The 21,447-nt window shown below is 38.8% G+C and overlaps 1 protein-coding gene across 2 annotated transcripts; it reads left to right on the top strand.

Annotated features, from left to right (window-relative positions):
• Window positions 1-354: 354 nt before the first annotated feature.
• Window positions 355-21,257, top strand: MSANTD1 (Myb/SANT DNA binding domain containing 1). 2 transcript variants are annotated; one of them, XM_048305007.1, is made up of 4 exons: window positions 355-507; window positions 928-1,192; window positions 11,021-11,305; window positions 20,209-21,257. In XM_048305007.1, exons 2-4 carry the CDS (start codon window positions 939-941, stop codon window positions 20,447-20,449), a joined length of 780 nt encoding a protein of 259 aa, XP_048160964.1. In that variant the 5' UTR covers window positions 355-507; window positions 928-938; the 3' UTR covers window positions 20,450-21,257. The 2 variants fall into 2 exon arrangements, with proteins under 2 accessions (XP_048160964.1, XP_048160963.1); XM_048305006.1 differs by lacking the exon at window positions 355-507 and having other exon boundaries at window positions 749-1,192.
• The last annotated feature ends 190 nt before the right edge of the window (window positions 21,258-21,447 follow it).

The raw sequence follows: 21,447 nt of genomic DNA on the forward strand, positions 1-21,447 counted from the left end.
TTAGGTTGCCCATAAAGCAGGTGAAATGCTTCTGCTGCAGTCCTAAGGCAGAACACAGGCTGCATAAATAGCATCTAAATTACTAGGAATACAAAATACACATACAGTAATACATACCTACAAAGGCAAATTCATACTGACAGGACTGCAGTGTGTGCTTATCAGCAGCAAAACATCTCGGGGAAAAAAAAAAGTGGCTTTATATTGAAATTTTGTATATATTTCTCTTTATATAAACACTTAAATACTATTTTTTGCATATTCTAAAGCCCAGATGCAGGTTCCTTTTTAATGAGCCTGCCTGCTTAAACATTTATTAGCTTAGAGATGTATAGTTTTCATAAAGCTGGCTGATTCTTTTTGCAGAATATCTTTGCAAAAAAAAGCTTTTTTTTTTTGTGTACATGGCCTCAGTCCTTGCAACCTCCTAGAGAGTCTGTCAAGGCACAACTTAAAAGCTCGTTCAGGCGACCATGACCCCCTGCTAGCAGATTGTCTGCCTAAAAGGTAAGGGAAAGCTAAAAAAGAAGTAGAAACTTAAAAGTAGCTTCTCAAAGGCTGCATAGATCTTTTTTTTTGTTAAACCTAAAGTGTTTAAAAGCTTTAATATTGATGGCCTGTCAACTTTGTCCTGATTCTTTGGCTTTCAGTTAAAAGGTTTTTGTTGTTGTAGCTTATGCAGTTGCTCTGTTGCTATGGAAACGTGACATCAAAATGACGTTTCTCTGTTTAAAAGCTTTTAACTAAATTCCTGCCTGTCAGATGTAGGCCCCATTTTGTGCACTCAAGCTTCAAGCTGTTGCAAAAAGGTTTCATATGTTCTGTTGTCATTCAAATTCTTTATCCACATATGCATGTCTTGCACTACAAAAAACCTAAACTAAAAACTCAATCTATATTAAGTGTCCTCTTTTAAAACCCTTTTAGGTCAGTCAGCAATGGCTGCAGCAGAAATTCCCAGTTACATTGTCTCTTCTCAGACTGAGAAACACAGGAGGGCCAGAAACTGGACTGATGCAGAAATGAGAGGTTTAATGCTGGTTTGGGAAGAATTTTTTGATGAGCTGAAACAAACTAAAAGGAATGCCAAAGTTTATGAGAAAATGGCTAACAAACTCTTTGAAATGACTGGAGAAATTCGCCACGGAGAGGAAATAAAGATAAAAATTACAAATATGACATTCCAGTACAGGTAAGCTTCAGTTAATTCTTTTTATTTTAAAAGATTTTAGCAGGGATGGCGCAGTGATTTTTGCCTTTCAGAAAGAAGTCTCCTAGAGGAAATCTGTCGATAAAAGATTAAAGATTGTTCATATCGCTTTTAAAATTCTCTCTTGCCAGTGCTGTTACGTCATTGTTAATTTCCCCCCCCCCCATTTCATGTCAAACTCTGGGACAACTTTGTTTCTTTAAAATTAGCTGGCGTTGTTATGATGCATAGGGATGGAAATGTATTTAATGGGGAAAAGAGATTTTTTTTTTTTTGCGCTTTGCTGAGGGGACTGATTGTGTTAGCTTGGCAGCCAGTTCCTTGCAGTGAAACTCCTGCAGTTTCAAGTGGCCACTGAGGATCGGAATTGCAAGGCAAAGTTAAAAAAAAAAAAACAAACTAGAACAGAATAATGTTTGGGGGGGCTGATGCTCCTAGATTTTGGTCTCATGAGTTGAAGGGTTACACTTCACGGGGCCAAGAATAATTGAATGTCTTATTACTGAGTGACACACATTGCTATAATTATAAGCAGCATCAGTGAAAGAACTATTATATCTGCAGAGAGAATCAATGTGCACCGTCAATACTGCTCCAAAGGAGTCGGGGGGAGGGCGGAGGTGTCTACAAGGGGATGATAAAGAACAGGCAAGCAGTCAGGAGGGGAAGTTGGCTTCAGAAAATGTGAGGCATTTGTGCATTTGTTGTTTGCAGGGAGAAAAATAATTAGAACTTAACAGAAATATTCCCATATCTTTTTTTTTTTTTCTTAATTCTTATCTCTGCGAAGCACAAACTGCCTCATACTGGAAATCCTGAGTGGTGATTTGAGCTATGTGCTTGTAATGCAAGAAAATCAAATATGTGATTCTTTTATTTAATCTCTCCTCAAAGCTCATATTAATAATAAAAAAGGTTATTACAGCAGGCAACCATGTTAAAACTGCTCGCTTTTCTGTAAGGCACCCTTACTGTATTTAATGCAGAGACTACTCATCAAATAGAAAACTAGGGAAAATCCTGTAAACCCCTTAACTTTGAATGTCCTTCTACATTTCTATGATCCACAAGCATAATGTTTAACATCATTTGCCATAATATTAAACCTGATGTTTCGTAGCAAATGCTAACATCTCCAAAATGTTTTACCAACCCTGCTGTAATCCCTACAGTTTTCTTCACCCAGACTGTAGATGAGAAAGCTGGAAGTAAGATAAATTTTTCTCCAGCATCACCGAGCAATTCACACTCAGATGCAGATTTAGAAGTCGGGAGTTGCTGGCTACCAGGCTTTTGCTTAGTCTGCTAAATCTGCAGTCTTCCCTGCTGGGAATTGCATCTCGCGGCACTGAGATTTTACAGGTGTCTGTAGCAGCAACACTGCACGATAGTTAAGTGCCGTAATTGTCAAGTGGAATAGGTTATTTCTGTCAGTCTTTGTTCTAAATTTACAGTGTTGTCATCAATCAGAGAGTCTCATTTTTTTTTTCTAAATAATGTTTTTACTTTAAAGTTGCATTGGGGGAAGGGAAGAAATAAAACCACTCGCATACGTGCACTGTGTGTGTGTGAGAAAGTGTACTTTAAAGAAATATCCTTCTATTTCTGTGAACTTCTAAGATTGCTTCTGTTGCATGTTGTCACTCTGCTTTTCTATTTTGCAGTGTATTGCAGCTCCCTGCTTATTGATTGAGATGCTAATTTAGGAGAGTTAAAAACTGCCTTGTGCTGTCAGAGAGCTGTTTCATTTTGTGCTCTGGCTTATGAAATGCATCTTCTTATTGTTTGTTAACACGCCTGTGTGCTTTGCTGTCAAGGTGAGCTGGTATGGAGAACAGGGACAAGCAGAAGCTATTACTTTAATTTCTAGTTTTCTGGGTACTTTTTGGTGGTGTGTGAGAATAAGGAAGGTTGTGGTGAAACTGTAAATGATGTGAGTGGCCACTGACTGCTGGCTTTGCTGTGAGGCAGCCAAGTTTTTAATCCATGTTCAGGTACTTGCAGGACACTTGAGGAAGACGCTTCACATCACTGTATTTCTGGGCACCATCTGTGGCACAAACTGGAAAAGAAGATCCTGAGAGTAGGAAAACACTCTATTTTGAGATAATAATGATTTGTAATGATTTTGTTGGGTTAGTAAGTGTGACATGGGAGAACATGGCACCAGTAGCAGGAGGGAGGGCGGGTGTTCTGCACTTGAGTGCTTATTTCTTCCCCCATTTCAGGATCCTTTACTTCTTTGGGCAACTCCTAACAGTGCTGCAGAGGTGGAGTGGCCTCTACTCTTCCTTTAACAGTCAGAAATAAACTGCATTAAAATATTTAATCAGATGATATTATTTAGCTCTGTGCCACAGTTTCATAAAGGAACATAAAACCTCTGTCCTACAAGTTACTACACATACGTATACTGATGAAAAATAAGCACATTTTTATTATAAAAGGAAAAAGCAGTACTTAAATATTTCTACATGTCTTTTTAACCAAGTTCAGTTTTAAAAGTGCTATCACTGGCATGTCTTATCCTGGGACATCTGTTTAAACAGATATGGATGATCTGAAACATACAATGATCTGAAATAGAAAGCAGTGAACATGTTTATAATGGTGCTCTCCAGTTTGAGGATCCCATGGCATTCTAAGAGACAGTTGAATAAATGCTGTTTTCTTTATTCTGCTCAGTGAAAGACATTCATGATGAATAGAAGGTGTCCAAGCCAGACAAACACATATGCACAAGTAGGGAATGAGTGTTTCTTGGCCAATAATTATTGCAGCAAGTGCAACCTACATGGGTGTGTACAGTGGCTCAGAAGGGGCTCCCACCCCAGGTATTCACCCTGGTTCTGGGTGTGTTTGGATCCCACTTGGGGTCTTGTGCTGCCAGGTAAAGTTACTTCAGGTGTAGCTCATTGTGCATGAGTATCTATCACAAAAGCAATTTTAGGGTGATCATATCCCATTCCTCCACATCTGAGGTGAAAGCATTTTTCAGGTGTTAAAATGCCATACAGAAATCTATTTCATCTCATTATTTCCTCCTTGAATTCTTGTGTTTATTTCTGCCTGCCCTACATTTCAGCAAGGTGACAAGAGAATGAGAAGAAGCTTAGAGAACAGTTAGGCTAAGATGTGGAAAGCTTTCTTTAGTAAGAGAAGTGGAAAAGTTTGTGAATGCTTAAGGAGTTTTAGAGGTGCATAAAAATATGCACTATTTTTCAGGATGTAAAGCAGATTTTTTTGCCACAATACAAGAAGTTATTTATAAGAATTGCAAGGCAAGAAATGTAAAACTAGTTAAAGTCATATAAATCTGTATTGCACTGCATAGTAAGCATGTGGAACTCATTGCCACTGAAAACCATTGACAAGAAGAGAGCAGCAGGTTGTTTTAGTATTATTATTATTGTTATTTTTACTAAAGATTAGATTTATTAAATAAAAATAATTTAATAATTATATAAAACAAACAGATGTTTGTCTTCCAATTAGGTATAGTTATGAAAGACAGTGGGTTTCAGGATATTACTGGCTGTTGATGGAAAAATAATCATGTGCTTTTATGGGTGAATGTGCCCTCAAAAGCTGTCTGTCAAAATCATTCTTGAAGTATTTAGCACTGACCTTTGTCAGAAGAGAGTGAGATGATGGACTGATCTGGCAGTGGTTCCTGTATTCCTCTGCATTACTGTAGTCCAAGTGCATTTGGAGGAAACTAATCAGGGAAAAATATATCATGACCTGAAGTAATTCTTACTGGAGTCTCAGTATATTAAGGGACCATTTCATCCACTGTGGAAATTGACTGGGTGGAAAATTCTCCACACCACCATAGGTGCAAGGAAAACCCTTTCTAAAGGTGTATTTGAGTAAAGTTCTGCTTTTAGGCATTGCTGTAAAATCTGAAATATCTGCTGTGGATAGATCAGCCACCAGGTTTTTAATGTTCCACTTCAAAGATACCTGTGTGGTGAGCTGCATGAACCTCCCCATTTATCCATCTTGGAAGAAGGAAGGGCTGAGTCAAGCTTCCTGGAATTCAAAGTTAAGCTTTCAGATGTGCTGGTCATCAAAAGTTTTCCTGAGATTAGTGTGCCAGCTCTTGAGCTTTAGCATGCCTTAGAGTATGTACCCAGTTCTTTCTGTTATGCAGCCTACTCGGGGCTATCAGCTCATGTGAACCTGTAATTATTCCTTCTAAAAGGAAGCTCTGTCCTGTCACTGCTAATGTGCTGATCTCACTGTGGAACAGGGCTCTGTAACTGCTGTTATAACACTGCCACTGACACAATACACACTGGCTGATAAAAAGGAAGCAGAGTTTGCACAGCTTGCACAGTGGTCCACAGTTTTGACTGATTCCTTCTGATGTTTAAAAATAAGAACTGTGTGAATGCAAATTTATTATTTTCAAAAACATCACCCTCCCCAAAGCCTAGAAAACAGGATGCAGCTGTTGCTCTTTGATTTGAATTGCAGTCAATTAATGTTAATGATTGGTAAATTTGAATCAGTCTCATGATTTGAATGAAAGAGTAGTCTAATTTTTTATTTTCATGTGTACATGACAGCAATTAAACATTTCTGCTTGTGTAATCCGTTGCTATACTCTATGACATTATGCAACTGGAATATTTGACCTCTGTTACAGCAAATGATAAAATATGAGTGTAGCCAAATTACTGTAAAAAGTTGAATTTGAATATTTTACTATCTTTCGCTTTAATTCAATAATTTATGGCAGATGCACAACCTAGTATTGTACTTTCATCATCTTTCTTTTCCTCACCATTGATTGGTTCATAAACAGTTGCTATTTATTATTTATTTTGAAAGCTTTTCCTAGAAACCCCAGGAGATGGATCTTGTATCCATTCCTTAAGGCAAGTAGTAATATCAAATGCTGCAATAATAATAAAAAAGCAATACTGCTTTGAGCAAAGCCTAAAAAAATGAAGCAAGTTATAGATTGCTTGCTTTTTGCTGACTAAATAATGATGATTTAAAAACTCCCAACTCTTTAGAACATAATATTGTAATAATTTTGTTTTAGGAGGTGGATTAATAGGCACAGAGAATAAAGTCTGAAAAAAGGTCAGTGGCAGCACATATGACTCAACAGTTGTCTCAGTCTATTCAGTGGAGCATTTTGGCAGTGGGATCTCAAAGTCCATTAATTTATTCACTTCTCTGGAATAAGACAAGCAATCACCTTTCAAATTAACTGGGTTGGCATGCTTTGGGTATTTGTCCACTGGAAATCTGACTTTGATCCCTGAGTTTTTGGAGAAAGTTCTCAGTTGCCTCTGCTCTCAGCTGGATTTTAATAGAGCCTCATGAAACAGCAACAAGCCTAGATAAACTCAGTGTGAATTTGTTTTGCAAGCTCTGCTGACTTTCTCGCTTCCCGGTGTTTCTTACCTCATTTTTTCTGCCTGGCTTGCTCAATCAGGCAGTGATTTGCCCAGTTTCAAAGTGTTAATGTTTGGCTCATCTTGCTCTCTCGTTTCTGGACTATTGCATTCCAGCCTTCATATTGTCCTGTTTCTTTTAATATCCTCATGTTTCATTAAAACAAACAAAACCCCAACTCTTATTTTTTGGAAGCAAGATTGCTGTGATGAGTTATGCTAATGACTGAGGGCAGTAAATTAATCTCTGCTTCAGACTCCAGTTTTTCCAGGGTTACATTTACCTCAATGCAGGCAAAGGCTCTCAACTGTCTCACTAGGTTTTCTGGACTTCTGGCAGTTGTAGAAAATATACTTAAAAGTCAGTAAATCCTGGAACTTGACATTAGTATTATGAAGGCAGCTATTTGGTTTGTTTTACCAGAAAGTTCAAACATCACCACTATTGCAGTGACTGTTCTCCCTATTTACCTCCACCTGCAGCATTTCTACTTCTCTTCCAAAGGACTGACACTCCCTTTCCCCTTATCTTCTCATCTCTTCCTCTGTTTCATCCTTTTTTCTGTGTGTTGAGCCAGACTCCGTACAGGTAGATGATTGCTGCTGGTGCTGCTTTTAAGCTAACACAGTTCCCTTGTCTACCTCCTGGTAGAGATCCCTTTTATTTAGCTCAGAGCTATAGTAGGCAGTCAGAAGTAGAAGAATTCGTATCCATTCAGTGTATTGAGAGCCAGAGAACCTGGGTTTATGTAACTGCAACTCTACAGCTCTGTGAGCAGACAATAAACAACAGCTCTTCCTTCAAAATTGTCATAGTTCTGTAAAAAAGGGGGTCTAGGTACACAGCTGAGCTCAAACAACAAAAAAAGGGTACCGACCTACTCAGGCAAAATGCCTGTGCCTGAAACCTTTCCATTGAATCACAGAATGGTTCGGGTTAAAAGGGACCTTTAAAGACCATCTCGTTCCAACCCCCTCCCATGGGCAGGGACACCTTCACTAAACCAGGTTGCTCAAAGCCTCATCCAAACTGGCCTTGAACACTGCCAGGATGGGGCATTCACAGCTTCCCGGGGCAACCTGTTTCAGTGGCTCATCACCCTTACTACAAATTTCTTCCTTATATCTAGTCTGAATCTACAACAAGGTGTTCCTGGACCTTTCTCTTTTCCAGGCTGAACAATCCCAGCTCTCTCAGCCTGTCTCCATGGCAGAGCTGCTCCAGCCCTCTGAGTATTTTTGTAGCCTCCAGGTTTCAGGAGAGCAGAGGGGCGGAATCCCCTCCCCCAGCCTGCTGCCCATGCTGCTTTTGCTGCAGCCCAGGATAATGTTGGCTCTGTGAGCTACAAGCACATTGCTGGCTCATGTCCAGCCTCTCATCCACCAGCACCCCTAACTCCTTCCCTGTAGGACTGCTCTCAATTTCTTCATCCCCCAGCCTGTATTTAGACCTGGGTTGCCCCAAAAATCACCACAGGGGTGGGTGATTTAATGAAAGCAGATGCAGATAATAAGGCTGAGGATACTTGGTATCTTTATTTCAGATAAACTGCCCAGATGTCTCAATCAGGTGTGCCTGCAGCAGAGTTATCAGAAATACCAGTCGTAGAAAAGGACTGAGTCAGGAATGATCTCTGAAAGTTTGTGAAGATTGAGGGAGGTTCCTGGGGACTGAAGAAAGGCTGTTGAATCTTCAGAAAAGGCAGGAACAGGAATTAAATGTTCTTCCCTTCAACTCCTTGGAAGATCATTGAGCAAACAGTCTTGGAAGCAATTTCCAGTCATGTAAAGAAAAAGATGGTGACTGGGAGTAGCCAGAATGGATTTACCAGCACTGAATTTACCAGAGTGACCTGCTTGGTTTCTGTTTTTAAAACACTAGATCTGTGGATAAGGGTAGAGCAAAGTATTGTCTAGCTTGACAGTACAAACCCTTTTGACACCGTCTCCGAGAACATCCTTGTGTCCCTGCTGGCATGTTATACTCCAGATGGAAGGACTATCAGCTGGGTAGAAAACTGTCTGGATCTCTGGGCACAGAGAGTAGTTGTTGGTGGATTGTATTCTGCCTAGAGGCTCATTCCCAGTGGAGGACTGCAGCGATTTGGAACTGTTTAATAACAATCCAAAGGAGAAGGTGGAGTGCATGTTCACTATTTTGCAGATGATGCCAAACCGGGGGGCTGCAGTCTGCACCTGCGAGGGCAGGACTGACACTCAGAGGGACCTAGACAGGCTTCAGAAATGGGCTGACAGGGATGCCATCAAATTCAACGAGGACAAATGCAAAGTCCTCCCCCTGGGATGGCCGAATGCCCTGCACTGGTACAGGCAGGGGACGGCCTGGCTGGGCAGCAGCTCTGCTGATGGGGACCTGAGGCTCCTGGCTGACATTAGGCTAGATACAAGCCTGTCCCCTGAGCAGAGTCAGCAGAGTATCAGCTCTAAGCTTGTCCTGTCCTTTTTGACATAATGTTTTGCAGTCCTGAAGGCTCAAACCATGTCCCAAGAAGTCTTAATGCAGCTGCTGGACTTGGCAGTGGCTGAGATGTGCTCACCCGGGCTTTTGCCATCTCACCCGTGGGGATGACTGACCATGGTGAAAGCACTGCGTAATTGCAATTCAGTTTTAAACTCCATAGCCTAAACACATTGGGGGTTTCAACACAGGCAAGCAAATGTGGCATGTAGGCTTGGCTACTAGCTTATAGTGGCATAATTGATATGTTTTTCATGCAAATGGCCTAAACAATTGAACTAAAAATAATTTATATTAATTGATGGTTGTTGTCAGGCCTGTATTTAGCTATTTTCTGTTTGTGCTGGATGGATATGCATGTATTTGTAGGCTGTGCTTGATATTCTCTATGAAATCACAGCAGTAGGTTGTGAAATATGTATGAAATTAAAATTTTGAATGCATAGAGGGCATAAAAGTATGGATGGCTGTGAGGCTTTGCTTTGCAGGACTATGATGTGCATTTCTAAATAGCTGGAAAAGCTCATCAGACCTTACAAGGACAAGGAAAAAAGAATCCTCAAATGGCTTTAAAATCTAAGCAATCTTACTGCCTTCTTTTCTCACTAGTGGATTTCCCCTTACTCTAAGCTGAGAGTGGTTTAAAAGGGAGAACTTCAAGTTCTCACTTTTAAGTCTGGCACCATTTTTTTCATGTTTACATGTTATTTAATTCTATCCCTTGCAGGACTGGTGGGGGCAAGATGGATTCTGAGAAGGAAAAACCTGAAAGGCTTCAAGAAAAAGAGGGTGGGCCAGGTGTCCAGGAATAGTTTTTATCCTTTTTTTTTAAAATTTTTTTTTATTTCCTGCAAATGCAAACCTCTAGCTGTGAGAATCACAGTTGGTTCAGCTTTTTGTTGATTTGAATGAAATCTGGTTTATGAAAATGGAGCATTTGTCATTGGTCTTGCCTTTCCTGTTGTGTTCCCTTCCTGCCTTTTGATTTAGAGTAACAAGATCTGAACTGGGAAAGGCAAATGAAATGAAAGTTTGGGACTCTAGTTGTGCTCTGGAATTTCTTTGAGATGTATACTTCGTCTATATACCTCATTTTATATTTCTCAGTAAAAGAAAATAAAGTAACACTGGGTACCAACTGGGATAGCAGTGAACTTGTCTGCAGACTGAAAAATAAATCTCATAGTAAGATACATGTGAAAGACAAGGTCATGGTTGATAGTCCACTGTAATGTTTTTGTGCATGCTGTTTCTAATGCATCATTAACTGTATTAGTTGGTGTTCTCGCTCTCTTTTATTTATTTTTTTTTTTTGGTAAATTAATGAAATTCTGTACTTTTGCTTACATGGATCTTTATTCTGTAACAAATGAACAGACATCTGTATCTATGGTTGTTACGAGGATGTTTACCAAGGCAATTCAGGGCTTTTAGGCAATACTAGAAAAAGGATATGCATTATATTTATAGCCGCTTGTATTCATTATAGGAAATAGATACTCTTTCTTCAAAGCATGGAAGGACAGGGCTGCCCACAGTTTGGTAAAGGCTGTGGTGTGTTGCCTACTCCTGTTGTCAGGGGCTGCTCTCAGATTGGTTGGTTGGGTGTTCTGTAAGGGGAAGAAAATTATTCAACCACCAACACAGTCCTGTTTCCATTAGAAGTTGTAATGTTCTTTATTTGTACTGAATTTCATTTGGGGTTTACATGCAACTTTTTATCACAAGTCAAACCTAGGAAAAGAACCTGAAAGGCTTCACTGGAGGTTAAAGAAGAAAAGTGTCTAATTTTATTCTCATTAAAAGCATTCAGTTCAACTCCTAAATGTGACCAGAACAAATGTTTTGAGATACATCTGTATGAAAAGTACTTTTTATAGGAAAACAAGCTTTAATGTTTTGTGCCTTTTCTTACAGGAAATTAAAATGCATGACTGACAGTGAAACTGTGGCACCTGACTGGCCTTACTACAAAACCATTGATAGGATCTTATCCAAAGTGACAGACCACAGCGATGTGAAAATGCATGAAAATCAGCAACCAGGTCCTTCTACATCACAGACAGAGGCCTCACAGTCTCCATCAGCTAAGTCTACACCTCTGTATTTGCCATATAACCAGTTTACATATGAAGGAAGGGAAGAATGCTTTGAAGATGAACATTCAGAGAGCTCATCAAGCTTACTTTCCTACAAGCTGAGGTAGCATCTATTTTCCCCTCTTTTTAGTGTTCTACAGAATGAACCGAATTTGCTGTATAAAGGGAACACCCTCACACATTTTTCTCTAGCAGCTCTTGTATTTTTTCTGTAAATCGCAAATGAGATCTGTTCCCCAATCTCAGCCACTTTGCTGAATTAGGCCATTTTCTTTATTCCTTTATGAAAGACTGGAAGGGAGTAGGAGAACTGGACAAAAAGTTGTATATTATTGCCAAAACTCAGCATGCATGTCACGGCTCACATCAGGGAGAGTGTTCATAAAAGCAGTACAGGCATGTTCAAGAGAGTCCCGCGGTGCAATCAGAGATATAACATACTGCTTAGATGATTTTTGGCTTGCTCTAGTTCTGCTTTTGATACGAGTATGAAATTTCTCTGGCTTCAGTTATTATTAAAATGGTGAAAAGATGCAAAATAAATATTTCTATAGACACTGAGAAGCTGCTAATGCAGTTTGAAAGTACATTGCAACATTTTAAATACTATTGAGAATGTAATTTTTTTCAGAGTAAATGCTACTTTGAGATGCAAACATGTGATTCTTTTTTTTTTTTTTTTTTATTTTTTTTTTTTAATATGATTTGAGTTCCCTGGAAGGCAGCTTTCTTAACAAAAGGCAGGGTTGTACTCTTGGTACAAGTTTTAGACTTTACTGGTCTTATTTTTCATCCAGAGTGGTGTGAAATAAGAGTTGATTACAGTTTTCTGGCAGGAAAAAAGTTGATCCTAGAGATCCTTATCATGAGTCTGTGAGGCTTTAACTGTAACAGTAAAATTACCTGTCAGTCATGCAACTGTAAAGATGCTGAGCTGGAAGAAGAACCAACCAAACAAGTTTGAATTATTAGTTCCAGACCCACTCTTGGATGATTGAAACTAGGGTAAATTCATTCAATCATTCCAGCAAATAGTCCTTGAATAGCTGATTATTTTTAAAAACTTTTTTTTTTTTTTTTGGCAGCTGAATATTTATTAGGATGTGTAACTTTTGAACTATAGCAACCTTAGTGTTCGCAAGCAATGATTTTTTTTCATCCTAGTTCATTGTAAGTAGTTGATATTCCTGATACACAAACTCATTGACTTTAAGATTTGCAGACTCCACAGTCATGTTTCAGATGCAATAACTTCATTTCCAATTTGATTTACAATAACATTATTTAATATTTAATTAGAAGGTCACATTTCCACAAACGTTGCGGAGTTTATTCACTTGACTAATTGATAACATCAGGTTTTTTAAAGATGCAGGATGTTAAGATTTTTCAGCTTAGGGACAATTCCAGGACAACACAGATTTTGTACCATAAGGAAGGACAGAGGTCACCACACCCAGTTTCACTACAGAACATGGACAACCCTCACAGAAGTCAAGTTAATCAACCCCAAACCCACATCAGTTGTGCCACAGTTTGCAGGTGGACCCCCACTCTCAGGTAGATGCTTTCATTTACAGCTAAAGTGGACTTAAATCACTCAAACCAAATTATTTCTATAGTGATAAGCTCTGGAAAGTTTGGGCTATGATGCACTTTAGTCAGCTTCACATTCGGTAGTTTATTTTTTTAAACTTTGTCGAAGGGAATTACCTAACCTCTTATAGGAAAAAGTATTTTAACTTTGCTTGGCTAAATTTAGAAACTGCAGCACATTTAAATCAAGCCTCTAATGGCACAGGCTGGCTTTCAGCTGGCTGCAAGTCTGGGGCAGGTAATGGCACTCAGTCCTTGCAATGCTGCTGTTGCCTGCTGGGAGTGGCTGCACTGGCTGGCTCAGGATGGTCTGGGAGCTGGAGGGAAGGGCAGGGCAGTTCTCAGGGTGGTGGGACCTCCATAATTTAGGAATGCAGCCATGCTCTCGCAGTCTCCACTACGAAAGAATTTTGTGCAATAGAATATTGTGCATATAATTTAACAGCAAGGTAGGTACACATTTGCAAGTTAAAATAGTCCCCTATTTTTTAAAAAAGGAGAAGTTGAGCAGTAGATACCACATGAGAGATCAGTGTAATATTACAGGTGAGCATCGTGATTGGATTAAAAATTAGAAGGCACTTGTGATAATGGGGCATGTGTCTGGAAGGAGAGAAAGTGTTATTCCAATAGTCATAGGGGGTTTGAAAAGCTTGTCCAGCTTTCATCTGTTTAATTTAGCCTGATGAATGAGAGCAGAGTAGGGAACCCTTTCTTAGCCAGAAGAAAATACAGTGCTTGCTAATGATACCAGATGGGTTAAAATCACTTAGAGCTGCCATGGTTAGACAAGGAAGTTAATTCTTTTAGAGTTACTAGTGGAAAATTATGAACTGAGGAAGCAATTTTCAGCTTAAGCAATTAGTGTGTCATCCTGTATTTGAAAAACACTTTGAAATAGCCAACAAGAGAGAAAAGAATTAGCATAAAAAGTTTGGGACCACCTTGGCTTTTTTATCAAATCTCTTGCCTCTAAACAGTAGACAGTTGATCCAACAGGTACAAAAAAGGAACTAAAGACAATTCCGGGAATTGAAATCAAAAGAACATTTTAGGTCCTCAATTTCCCTATTTTTGTACTTTACTGTTATGCAAAACAATTACTTTGAAACCTATTTTGAAAAATACACGCACGTCTATATGTAAAATACAGATGTGTTTTGCAGCTGTACATTTTACAACTTACACCACGGGACTTTTTTCTTCCTTAATAAAAATCCTAATGTTATGGCAACAATGGATAGTGAAGAAAACTTTCAAAAGTAGTTCTTTCTAAGTAACTTAAAAACTTCTGAAAACTTTCCTGTTATTCCTTTAAACTCTCCAACACAGCTTTAGAGTGTCAGCTTTATGTTTTCCAGAGTATCTTTGAACATAGCAGGAGGCTACTTGGCTATATAAATTGTAACTTTAAAAAAAATTCAATTGAATGTTTAGCTTTCATGATAGCAAAAAATGTCAAGTTTTCTACTTCAATCAGTACATACATATTGTTGAGCTAAAAATAGTTGAAACTGGTTTTCTTTGCATTTCTTTGAGTTTGGGACGTTCTTACAAAACCCAAATTTTGCTAGTTAGTGATAATAAAATTAATGTGAGATAAAATTAATTTTAATTTTTGTTTCAAATGTGTAGATGAGAAAAACATTTGGAATCCCTTTAAAGGGGCACCTGCTATTTGTTTAGTATTGTTCTAACACTAACACTATTGTACTGTACAAAACATCTGACAATAATAGAATTTTTCTATGATGGTAACAAAATATAATGCAATGTGGTGGAGTCTTGTACTGCAGCTTAAACTTTTAAAATCCAAATTCCTGACACCACTCTAAGTGACTTTTTATGTAATTAAAATCGGTGTTTATTCACCCTGTGGATTAATTTATGGTCGTTGTTTTCATTGTAAAGTAATGACAGAACATAATTGTACGGACTGTGAAAATGGTTCAGAGATTATGTGTTCTGCCATTTCTATTGTACTGAAAATGGGGGTGAAAGAGTTACTGTCATAGATTAAAAGACCATAATAAAACCACTGTGTCATCTAGCCTGACTTCCTGTTAGATACCATTTGAATTTGGTTATTCTGATGCAGAGCCCAGAAATGTTATGGAGAGGGTTCTGTCACATCCTTCCCTCAGCAGGGCACTGCTGCACTCAGGAGCCCCCTGTCTCTGCTGTCCTCCACTACTTTGTTTCTATGATTTGTTTGATTCTGGGAAATGTTTTGCTGAATGTCTGGTCTATATCTGATAAATTCAGAAGATGGAGAATTCACTCTTCCCTTCTTTCTCATGATAAGCAAGCCCTTGTCTAAAACAGTCTCTTTTTTCTAATCTGAATTTAGTGAATGAAACTTTCAGATGTTACTTCCCCTTACCTTTCTTTTCAGTATATCGGAGAACCTTTCAGTGTTTTTTGCTTTCTGGCAAGGTGGTTGTGTGCCATGATTGCACTGTCTTTAGTATTTTTAAATTTTTAAATGTAGATTAATTAATTTGGTCCAGAAGGTTTACACAGGGAGAAAGAGTGAGAATTGGTAACATGAATTAGCCAAGATATGAATTAAAAGAAGTGCATTAAAACTCGGTGATGATGCTAATTTGGGAAACAACAGCTTTGGCAAAGCCTTTACTATTTCTAAAATTATGCCACGGCTATTTAAATCTGAATGGGCATCATCTACAAAGAAGTTTGAGCTTTAGGCTATGTGCATTATGTAGTGCATCTTAGCTCATTATGCAGACTTGTTATCCTAGCAAGGTGCTTTGCCCAGGCTCCAAGCCATTTTTGTGATTCTTTTCTGTGCTTTACTTCAAGGATGAGCCTTGTTAATTCCTGAATGCATCTGAATGCTTGAATGAGCCTAGTTTACCAGAAGATCCAAGTTGCCCCATCCTCAGTCCTTATGCTCTGAAGATCTTTGTATCATCTCTAATATTAATATTGTTTATTTCCAGATCATTGTTAATTTATTTTTCATAAAGACATGGGTTATGGAGGTCTGCTTGGATTTGTATGTAGCTAAAAATGCTAAAAAGCAAAACAGCAAGAAACAGCTGTTTGGTGTTGAAAGCCATAAATTCCAGGAACTGATGGTTCTGGAGACCTGTTTGCTGTGAAGTAGTCAGAAATTAGGAATTATTGTTAGGGTTTTGTGGAGATAATAGATTTTGATAAACAGAGAACTCTTTGTATTCAACTCCTGCTTCATTAAATATTCACACAGGTCCCTGAAACAAGGTGTATTGGATAAGTGTAAGCAATCAATCAAGGAACTTTTAATTGAACAGTGAATTAAATTTATATTAGGTAGGCAGACAGCAAATGCAGTTGAGACTTGCCTGTTATGTTGCCTGATTCTATCTGGAGGTTTTGCTTTGTTCCCCCTCGTGTCCATTACACACTGTCCTTTCTGCTCAGTCTCTTAGATGAGATGGAGCAATTTCTTTCCCTTGGTTTGCTTCCTTGGAACTCTGCATGTCTGTTTTAGAGCATAGCATGGAATTATCTTTGTGAGGTTCTGCTTGAAACATGGTTCCAATGCCAGAGGTCTTCCACACTTCGTTCATGTGGTCAGGGGAATACCAGTGCCAGTCTCTTGTAGGTTCCCTGCCATAGACACTGGAAGCCCAGCAGAAAATTGTATTTTCCTCAAAATCTACCTTCAGAGACTAGGCTTGGCAAAGAGGGAGGTGCTTCTTGGGCAGGTTGTGGATGCTGTCAGGATCTGTTGCACCCCTGTTGTCACAGAGATGTTGGCTGCACAGGAATGCAACATGGAGAATGGGCAACAGGAGCTGATTGATGCTACAGCAATTGTCAGTCGTTTCTTACACTTGTGCCTATACATTGGCAAACTAGACATGCTCCTAGCTGAAACCGTTTGAGAATAGTGATGCTGGTCGGGTTACTTGGTGCTGAACCCATATTCCTATCCCTGCTTCCCTCTTTTGTATATATGACGTTGTTATAAAAGTTATTGACAGAGAGGGGTCTCTAGGACACCTAGAACTTCTCAAGAAAGATGTCTCAGTATCTGAGGAAACACTTCAGTATTCAAATAACTCCTTCAGGCATCACTGGACATTTTACATTATTTCATGTTGCGAGTGTTCTTTGCTCGTAAATTAGATTCTTTAGAGCCTTCTTTTGTAGACCCATTCTCAAGAGCTCCCTTTCAGGACCTATTCTGCAAGAGGAGAGGATTGTAAGTGCCAGGTCCTTACTGCAAACTTGTGGGTGACCACAGAACCCTTTCACTCTCAGTCAGTGGAGAGAAAAGGAGATTGGGACCATCACCAAAGCTAGGGGTTTCTGAAAATTTCTGAAATAAATCTTTCTTTTCAATGAAGGCTAATTACCAAGTTGTGTTTGTTACTGTGAACAAATGTAGAGAGTACTTGGGAGACCTTGAAGAATCCTTGTGTCGTTGCTTTGGGGGCACTTCTCTGTGCTGAAACACAATTCTGAGCTAGCACTCTTCAGTGAATACTTTTTTAGTTATTAGCAGACTGCAGATAGTGCTGACAGTAAAAATTTGCTGCTTTTTTCTCTCTGGAGCTGTGCAAGGCAGTTACTGTCTTGGAGGTATGGTTTCATGTCTTACAGTCTTTTGATGGATTTAACTGAAAAACAGGTAAATCCTTTACAGACTCTAGGAAAACACTTCAAAGATTCTTTTCTTCCTAAAAATGAGGCTTATTTTAGATCTTTCAATCTAAATCACTCCATCTGAGTTTTTTATGGTTTTTTTTGTTGTTGTTGTTGTCTCAGTTGAAATTAAAACCCAAATGGTGGCTACTGTTACCAAGAAAGACACACAATACTCAGTGTATCTCAGCACCATTGACAAGCCTCAGATTTTCTCTCTCATTCCTTACTAAGGACCATTCTCACCAGTGCTTACTTTGACAACACACAAGCCCTCTTGTGGAGTGAGTTCTTACTGGTTTCAGGCAAGAGATCTTACCACAGCTGCTTTCTAACACTGTATGGGAAAGAGAATACAGAATCATCAAGTTTTCAACATTTAAATCCTCTGTGAAGACAAGTTTAAATTCAAAATGTGACTTTGGCTAAAATAATACCACAATTTCAGAAAGTTTCTTGCTCTGCCTACCAGAAAGCATGCATTCTTTGTGAATGTGAGTGCAGTGATGGGAACCTTGGAATAACCAATTCAGTGTTGTCCTTAGACTGCTGTAGATCTTTTCCACTGGCTTGACCTCTTTGAGGACCACATTTGAAGTAAAATTCTGGCCCTTAAAGTTAATGGGAACAAACAGAATTTAGCATCAGCCAAGACCCATTCTCACAAGATTGTGAGACGGTGATGATTTTGGTGATCAGCAGCAAGCTTGACCCACAGTTTGAGCAGAGCCACATGTATTTATTTTATTCACGTTTATTTGATGCTCTAAATCAAATATGCTATATAGAACCTGCAAAGCTGAGTTTATTGTATACCTTCCAAAGTTTTATTTAGCATAAAGTTGATGACTTCTCATTTGCCATAGCACCATTGTGCCAGTATAATGTTGATGAAGTTCTTTGAGTTGTACAGGTAACTTTAAAGTCTTGGGCATTCTGAAAGTCAGTGGTCTTTGTTCACCCTGTTAGTGTACATGAAGGAAGATTGTTTTTTTTTCTCTATGGATTCAATAGCATTTAATTTAATCTACTTGTTTATTTCCATAGATCTCACCCTTTTTGGGTCACTGCACGCTTAAATGTCAAGGGGCTTGTGTCTTTTTCTTATATTTGCATTAAGCCTTTCAGGTGCTAAGGATTGTTTCTCCTGCTGAAAGACCTGAATGTCACAGTTGCTGCTGCACAAAGCCTGTCAAGTAGGATAAGAACATGAAGCAAATTATGATACAAATCTGCCACAGCTGAGTGACCTCACCCCCACTATCCTTCCTCACATTAATAAAAACCCATTCTGCAAGAGTTCAAGTTATCCTTATTCAAGGATGTCTTAAAATCTGCAGCATGTTGACATGGCATACTAGTCACAACTGTACTATCTCATTATTGCATTTCACCTAGAAAGGATACTGCATTTGGCAGAACACGACTGAGATTGCTGTTTGTGTTAAGGGACTTTGAGATACATCATCAGGTAACTTTGATGTTGGGGACTCCAGTCTGGAGTTACAAAAAGTGTAAATGAAGACATGGACTCTCACTTGAAGTTAGGAAAGGAGTTATCCAGCTCTAACTGGAGGTTTCTCAGATGTGCAGTACACTTACACATATGCCTTCTACTTGCCTTTCTTCCTCTTTCATATTTTATCATGATTCCTTCTTAGGTTGCAGGTTAAGAGGCACAGATCTGTGTGTGTGTGTGTTCTCACTTGTATGCCATGTGGGGTTACTTCGACTGTGTTGCACTGTCACCCCAAGTTAGAACAGCCATGTGAACTTTACACCTTGAGAGCACTGTCTCTGTTGCCATGTTTATCTCTCTTCCAAAACAGAAACCCAGCATGATAAAGCATACAGGAAACTCTTAAAATATCCCTGAAATTCCACATGGCAGTTCTGCATATTTCAGATGAGGATGTCTGTTGCCTTTCTCTGGACATGCTCCAGCCCCTCAATGTTTTTCTTGTAGTGAGGGGCCTAAAAATTGACAGAGTATTCGAGGTGTGGCCTCACCAGTGCTGAGTATGGGCGACAGTCACTGCCCTGGTCCTGCTGGTCACACTATTGCTGATCCAGCCAGGTGCCCCTGGCCTTCTTGGCCACCTGGGCACACCTGGCTCATGTTCAGACACTGTCAACCAGCACCCCCAGGTATTTTTTCTGTCCTTTCCAGCTTTTATGTTGTTTATAATGTTTTGAGATGGAATATGAAAAAAAGAGTGGTCAGTGCCACTGCTGTGTCTTGGTGCAAGGACAACAGACCCTGAGACTCGTATCTGGAGTGGGACCAGCCTTACTGATGCAAAGCTTTATAAAACAAGCTGTAAGATACCACCACATGTAACCATGCAGCACTTTCTCTGGATTGGGATGGTTATAGCAGCTTTAAAATTGGAGTTTCAATGGCCAGATAAGCCAAAATGTCTCTCTCAAAACAGTGTATAAATTCAATGTGTAAGACATGTCAAGATTAAAAAAAAAAAAAAAGCCTGGTATTCTGCAGGGGAAAATTCTTATTAAAAACAATGAGATGTAAAATCTCTTTTTCTTCTTTATTTTTTATTTACAATCTGTAACACTGTGCAATAATACATTAAATACTTACGTTTTGGCACAAACTTGAGAGGGAATTTATTGGAGAACACAGGGCTTTAAAAATATGACTAGGTTGTAGCTTGCCCAAGAATATGCTATAGAATTTTGGGTCCTTTTTTTATAAATATGAGTTTAATTTTAACATTAATATTCACATTTCAGAGCTGAAGAAAGACCAGTTAAGAAAAGAAAAATGCAAAACTGCAGTTTCCAAAAGAAGAAGCTAAAATTAATGGAAGCCATGTTGGAAGAACAAAAGAAGTTGAGTAGAGCTATGGAAGAAACCTGTAGAGAAGTGCGCAGGATTCTGGATCAGCAGAACATCATTCAAGTTCAAAGCTTACAATTACAGGAGAGAATGATGAATCTACTGGAGAAAATGATCTCCAAGTCTAATGTGTAGGTTCCTTTGTGAATGCCTCTGACATTACTATTGCTATTATAGATAACCATTTATTGCACACCATATGTGTGTCTGTTGCCATATTCCCAGGTTTTCCATGGAAATCCAAACCCTAGTGTAATCCTAGTTCAGCAAAGAAAACAGATAATGCAGGGCGAGAGCTATCCAGTATGATAAAATTAGTGCAATATATGCCTAAGTTGAATTATTTTTATACAGAAAGGTTAAGGGATAAATAGCTCGGGGAACTGAAGTACTATTTATGCCTACGTCAGGTATTGTTTTGCAAACAGTGGTGTTGCATTTGCTTCACATCAAGGACTGCAGCTTAATCTGTTTTAGGAGAATGAAATAGTGCATTTCTAAACATGGTTATTGCACCTTGACTTTGCTGATGATTAAACCCTGTTTTGAAACATCTGCCTGATTGTATAAGTGACCTATGGTTCTTGTGAAGAGCTAGTTGGGACCATGAGATACATAATTTTAAACTCCATGCCTGATATGAATAGTACTCTAAATTATAATGGTAAAACTAGTCTATTCAAATACATCTTTTGATATAAAAAGAACCCCCCCCCCCCAACCACCTTACTATATACTGAATACTAAAATGTATAGAAGATACTTGAAGTTGCTTTTGATATTAAACGTCTAATTTTTTTTCTTTATTAACTGGAATCTGTTGACTTAACAAACAACCAGCAATGAAAACTTTCATTTATTCTCTATCACAAAAGTATTGTACTGTGTGTATATACATATATATAATGTCTATCAAATGAAATAAAGAAAAAGAAGAAACTTACTGGTTATTGCTGGGCAGATAGTATGCTTTGGGACAGCAGAGGATACTGGGAATGATAACCGCAGTGAGAGGTTCACAGTTACTAATTGCAGTGTAAAGATCCGCTGGGCTGATGCCCAGAATGTAGAACTGGAAGTCACGGTGAACACTGAGCAGCTCCCCAGCAGTATTTGCTGGGGGCACGGCTCTG

Source organism: Corvus hawaiiensis, chromosome 5 (genome assembly GCF_020740725.1).
Source record: "Corvus hawaiiensis isolate bCorHaw1 chromosome 5, bCorHaw1.pri.cur, whole genome shotgun sequence".
Classification (NCBI taxonomy): domain Eukaryota; kingdom Metazoa; phylum Chordata; class Aves; order Passeriformes; family Corvidae; genus Corvus; species Corvus hawaiiensis.